The 5451-nt window shown below is 60.3% G+C and overlaps 1 protein-coding gene across 1 annotated transcript; it reads left to right on the forward strand.

The window, feature by feature from the left end:
- The first annotated feature begins 219 nt into the window (after positions 1-219).
- Positions 220-5425, forward strand: CLASRP (CLK4-associating serine/arginine rich protein). Its single transcript, XM_010285096.1, has 12 exons — positions 220-318; positions 777-874; positions 1368-1469; positions 2291-2370; positions 2595-2679; positions 3084-3229; positions 3344-3440; positions 3655-3733; positions 3920-3993; positions 4203-4244; positions 4401-4628; positions 5335-5425. Exons 1-12 carry the CDS (start codon positions 220-222, stop codon positions 5423-5425), a joined length of 1221 nt encoding a protein of 406 aa, XP_010283398.1.
- Positions 5426-5451: the final 26 nt, after the last annotated feature.

Below are 5451 nucleotides of genomic sequence, written 5' to 3' on the forward strand. Positions count from 1 at the left end.
CCCCTCCCCCCATCCCTAGAGTCACCCGGCGCTCCCCCACCCCACCCGCAAATCGCCGTATCCCTGCCAGGTGTCCCCTGGCCCCCAGGTCGCTCCGTGTCCCCTAACGCAGCCCCCCACCTTCACGCAGGGAGCAGCCGTCCCTACGCCACGAGCTCGTCTTCCTCCTCGGTGCCCGGCGGGAGCACACCCCGGCTACGGAGCCAGACGGGCGCCCGGATGTGGCACGAGGCCCGCAAGCATGAGCGCAAGCTGCGGGGGATGATGGTGGACTACAAGAAGCGAGCGGAGCGCCGCAGAGAGTACTACGAGAAGATCGTGAGTGTCCCTGTCCTCATCCCCTCCCCGAGGACAGCGATGGCCCGTGATATTCCCTCGATGGGACCCAATTTGGGGCGTGCCTGGGGCATTTGGGAACTGTTTGGGTGCTTTGTGGCTTGTTTTGGGGTGAAAGAGGGATCTGTGGTGCTCACTGCTGGCTGCCCTCCCCAGGGATCCTGCAGGGGTGTCCTTGGGTGGGCACCCTAAACCCATACAGGCAAAGCCACACCACTTTGTGCTCCCCCTTTTCTCTGAGGCTTGGGGCTTCCCCTTTTCCCCAAGGCTCAGGGCTCCTGCTCCTCCTGTTCTCCAAGAGTACCACTCCCCCTTTTCCCCAAGGCGTAGGGCTCGCCCTTTTCCTCGAGGTTCAGGGCTCCTGCTCCCTTTTTTCTAATCTTGGGTGTTTTTATTCCTTTTGTCTTTTTTCCTAACCTGGGGGTTTCTGCTCCTCCTAGAAAAAGGACCCAGCCCAGTTTCTCCAGGTGCATGGCCGGGCCTGCAAGGTCCACCTGGACTCAGCTGTTGCGTTGGCCGCCGAGAGCCCCGTCAATATGTGAGTAGCCCCCATGTCTCCTGCTGCTCCCCGGGCTGGCGAGGGAGTTCAGGGGGAGCGGGCAGTGCCTCACCAAAGGCATCATCTTATCTAGGGCTGTCTTTGAGAGGTACTGAGCCCACTGGTGGGTTCAGAGGTGAATGGGGGGGCTTTTTGCCCAGTCACTGGCACATCTCGGGCTGCCTGGCTGCTTCATAGCACAGCCCCAAGGCTGGCCGGGTCCCTCCTGCCCTGGGAAATGAAATCTGGGCTGATTTCTACTCGTCAAAGCTGTATTCAAAGGACTCGACACCTCCTCTGCCAGAGCTTCTAGGAGATGCTGCGGCAAATGAGTTGGTTCCCCCATCCCTGCTCAGGAGTGACTAACGCGGGAGAGCCGAGCGCACCTGCCGGTGCTCGAGGCGGGGGGTTGTGTGGGTCTGAGGGGGCCCTGCTCCTCCTGGGGATGCTTTCCGGCTGTCCCCCAACTCTGACGACCTCTCTCTCCTCACAGGATGCCCTGGCAGGGGGACACGAACAACATGATCGACCGCTTTGACGTGCGGGCACACCTGGACTATATCCCTATGTACACCCCACCCCTGCTGACCCCCATGTAAGCCACGGGGTGCTGGGACACCCCACTTCAGCGGGAGCTGCCTGGTCTGGATCAGGCCTTCTCGGGTCTGTTTTGGAGCGGTTGGCTGAGGTTTCAGAGCCAGCGCTGCCTGCGAGCCTGGCAGGGGTTGCTGCAGGGTGGGCAGGGCTGCTTTTTAGACTCTGTGTACTGGAACCAGTGTAGAGATCCCAGTACAAAGAGAATAAGCTGGAATGAGTGCAGGAGCACGGGCAAAGGGAACCCCACAGCATCTTTTCTGTACCTTAAAAGTTAGCAAGGATGGAGCTGAGCTCTTTGCAGTAAGTGCAGTAAGGGGACATGATGAAAAGGCCAAAATTAGAGCGAGGGAGGTAATTGAGCACTGACACTGCCCCCAGAGTCTGGCTGGGTCTCTGTCTCTGGAGAGAGGTGCAGCTCAGCTGGAGCAGGCTGTTGTAGTCAGCCCTGCTTTGAGCAGGGATGGGGCAGAAGGCAAATTTCCCCCCTAGGGCTGAGTCCATACAGAGCAGCCAGGTTCCATTCCTGTCCTTGCTCACTGCTGCTCCAGCACCTGCTTATCCTCTCTGGCCTTCAACATGAGCTCCAGAGAGGAGTTAGGTCCCTTTGCTCCGTTTTCAAGGGAATCCTGGACTGGCATGTGATCCTCTGCCTGCAAACCCCAGCCCTGGTCTCTCCACGCAGGAGGGGATCTGGTCTTGCTAATCCAAGCAGAAAGGGGATGTCATTTTTTCCCACTGTCCAAAATCTCTTGGGGAGAGGGGAACGTCCATCTTCCCAAAGGCTTGTGAGCACCAAAACCTGCATCTGCTCCTTTCCAGCTCCCCTGAGCAGGACTCTGACGAGAGAAGGTGTAACTACGAGCGGTACCGAGGCCTGGTGCAGAATGACTTTGCCGGCAGTAAGTGTCATGCAGGCAGGAGGGTCCGGGCTGTGCTGAGACAGGATGAGCCCTTGCAATTCAGGGGAAATCCCAGCTCTTCCGGGGCACAGCTCGATGTGGTGCTAGCAGAAGGGTGAGGGGATGGTCTTGTCCCCTCGAACAAGCTGCAGTTAATCGCGCTCTGAGCTGTTCTCTCTCAAGTGGGCGTAAAACAAGCTGGTAACTTCCCTGTGTGGTTGCAGTCTCAGAGGAGCAGTGTCTCTACCAGATCTACATTGATGAGCTGTACGGGGGACTCCAGAAGCCAAATGAAGATGAGAAAAAGAAGTGAGTGTGAGAAGAGCTGACAGAGGACAGTTGTTGCACCCCTGTCCTTGGGGACTGTGCTGGGAACGTGGCTGCGTAGCCTCGGAAACACCCGCTGTTCAACCGGTCCCTATTTCCCCTCCGCTGGGGTGGGACTGAGCAGCCACTGGCTGCACCATGCTCCCTTGGCTGCTCTCGGTGACACTCAAGTTGTCCCCTGCATCTCTGTGCTGAAATGTTTGTTCTGTTGCTGCTGCCATGAGGCTGTCCCGGGGCTGAGCGGAGCTGTGGTGGCTGAGGAGGGAGGCAGAGGAAGGGTTGGCTTCTTCCCAAGGAAACTTTCAGCCATGATGGCTTCTTGCCTGGCGTGGAGCCACCACGCTGGAGGGGAGAGGCGGGCAGGGGCTAAGCATGTCTGTGCCCAGGCTGGCAGAGAAAAAAGCCTCCATCGGCTACACGTACGAGGACAGCACCGTGGCTGAGCTTGAGAACTCCATGGAGAAGCGCGGGGATGAAGAAGACTCCGAGGAAGACAGCAACACAGACGAGGATGAAGTCATCCCCGATATCGGTAACGGCCCTCCCTTGCTAGGGTGCTTCGCCCCGGTTGAGCAGATGTGCTGAGCCCTGCCTTTCTGTGCCGGGGGGATCGGGGTGTGCTGAGCTGCCCGCACTCTGCCTGCAGATGTGGAAGTGGATGTAGATGAGCTGAACCAGGAGCAGGTGGCCGACCTGAACAAGCAGGCAACCACATACGGCATGGCGGAGGGGGACTTTGTCAGGTACGGCTGGTGGCCAGGACGGCCGGGGAAAGCCCCAGGAACCCAGCAGAGCCTCACCAGGGCCCCCCTTCTCCTTGTAGGCGAATTCCTTTGTGGATGTCCCTGCCTCTAGGATGGGGGCCCCCAAACCCCTTTCCCTGAGCACAGGCTCCCTTTCTGAGAGCTGGCTGGTGGGCTTTTATTGAAGGTCTCTCTTTTGGGGTGGGGGGGGAAGGATGTTGCGGAAGGACAAGGAGGAGGCAGAAGCTATTAAAAACGCCAAAGCCCTGGAGGAGGAAAAGGCGATGTACTCGGTAAGGGGAACTCTGGCCAGCTCTGCCCCATCCCGCTGCGAGCCTTAGCTGGCTGGCAGCCTCCTGGGGCACTAGGCTGGGCTGTGCAGGTGCCTTGGCACCTCTGCCTCCCGAGGGGGGCCCATAAATGCCCGGGGCAGCTTCCCCCTGGCTGCTACTGTCTCTTAGCTCAGGCTGCTCTCCTAGGGCCGTCGTTCCCGCCGCCAGAGGAGGGAGTTCAGGGAGAAACGCTTGAAAGGGAGGAAGATCAGCCCACCCAGGTGAGCTCCGCAGCCCGGCAGCCGCAATGGGGCTCCCCAGAGCTCAGCCACAGCCCTGGTCTGCTCCTATCCATCCTGGGCGGCTCCTCCCTGCTCCATCCCACGTGTCGCCTGTGCCAGCTTGCATGGGGTCCTGGGGATTCTGTCCTCTGGTGATGTCCCACCAATTTCCTCATTTCTCCTTCGCTTAACACCCTCTCCTTTCGCAGCTATGCACGGAGAGACAGCCCCACGTATGATCCCTACAAACGGTGAGTGGACGCAGCCCTGGGATGAGTGGGTTCTCTAGGCTGGGGACATCCCTTTCTTGCGGATCCCTGCAGCCACTGGGGAACCTGGCACTGGGCAATTTTTGGGAGGGAGCATTTTTGGCAACTGAAGCCGCCTCCCTCCTTGGCACCTCACAGCTCCCCCTCGGAGTCCACCTCTGAATCCCGCTCCCATTCCCGCACCCCATCTCCTGGCCACGAGGAGAAGATCACCTTCATCACCAGCTTTGGCGGCAGCGATGAGGAAGCGGCAGCGGCATCTGCACAAGCTGGCGGTGTCCCTGGAAAAGCCACAGTGCTTGGCAAACAGCGCTCCGCCCCAGGGCAGCCAGGCAGTGCTGCGGCAGGTCATAGCACCTCGTCCCGGTCGGTAACTCTCCCAATCTGGCTCGCTTTCCCAACCCTTACCCACAGAGGCACGATGCCAGTGGGCCAGGCGAGCTGCCCAGCCCCTCGTGGGCATGGACCCAGGCTGGCCCTGCGTGGAGACACTGGCGGGGACGCTCCCAACACTGTAGCCTGGCTGCTGGTGCTTCTTGGAGAGGGGAGAACGTGGGGCGAGGGGGTGGGTGGGTTCTGTGTCACGTAACTATGCAGGACATGTGCCTGCCATGGTTCTGTTGTGGTGCCGAGGAGGGCCTTCTGGCTCAGAGAGGGTCTTCATGGCATTTCTGGGTCTTCCTGGAGACGGGAGGGGTTGGGGGGCTGGAATTTGGGTGTGAGTCCAGCCACCTCCTGCCCTAAAAGAAAGAGAGTGTCTGCCAGCTCCTGGAGAGCTCGGGGAGGGCATCACTGTGGCCAGTGTGGCTCCCTTCAGCATGGGTGGCTTGCTGCCAGGCCCCTTGGCAGAGGGTTGAGTGGCTCCGGGGCCATTCTGGCTGCGCCCAGAGGCATGATGGGCAGGGAAGAGGTGCCTTGTCCTTGCAGCTCAGCTCCTAGCACCCACAGGCTGTTGGCAGGGTCCAGCCATGCCTCTGCCGTGCAGTGCCACCCGGTGCTGGGGGCAATGGGGGTTCCAGTCCCTCCTCACTCATCCTGTGTGCCAACAGCTCGTCCCATGTGTCCCTTCCAGGAGACGCTCCTCATCCTCCTCCACCTCCCTGTCCTCCTCCTCGTCCTCCAGCTCCCGCTCTAGCTCCCGCTCACACCGAGGCAGTGGCTAACCCCCCCCCACCCGCCACCGCCCCCC

The sequence above is a fragment of the Phaethon lepturus genome, unplaced genomic scaffold, assembly GCF_000687285.1.
Source record: "Phaethon lepturus isolate BGI_N335 unplaced genomic scaffold, ASM68728v1 scaffold37704, whole genome shotgun sequence".
Classification (NCBI taxonomy): domain Eukaryota; kingdom Metazoa; phylum Chordata; class Aves; order Phaethontiformes; family Phaethontidae; genus Phaethon; species Phaethon lepturus.

Coding starts and splice junctions, on each gene's coding strand:
- CLASRP (XM_010285096.1), top strand. CDS start 220: ATGTGGCACGAGGCCCGCAAGCATGAGCGCAAGCTGCGGGGGATGATG. Junction 319..776: donor GAGAGTACTACGAGAAGATC/GTGAGTGTCCCT, acceptor TGCTCCTCCTAG/AAAAAGGACCCAGCCCAGTT. Junction 2,680..3,083: donor AATGAAGATGAGAAAAAGAA/GTGAGTGTGAGA, acceptor GTCTGTGCCCAG/GCTGGCAGAGAAAAAAGCCT.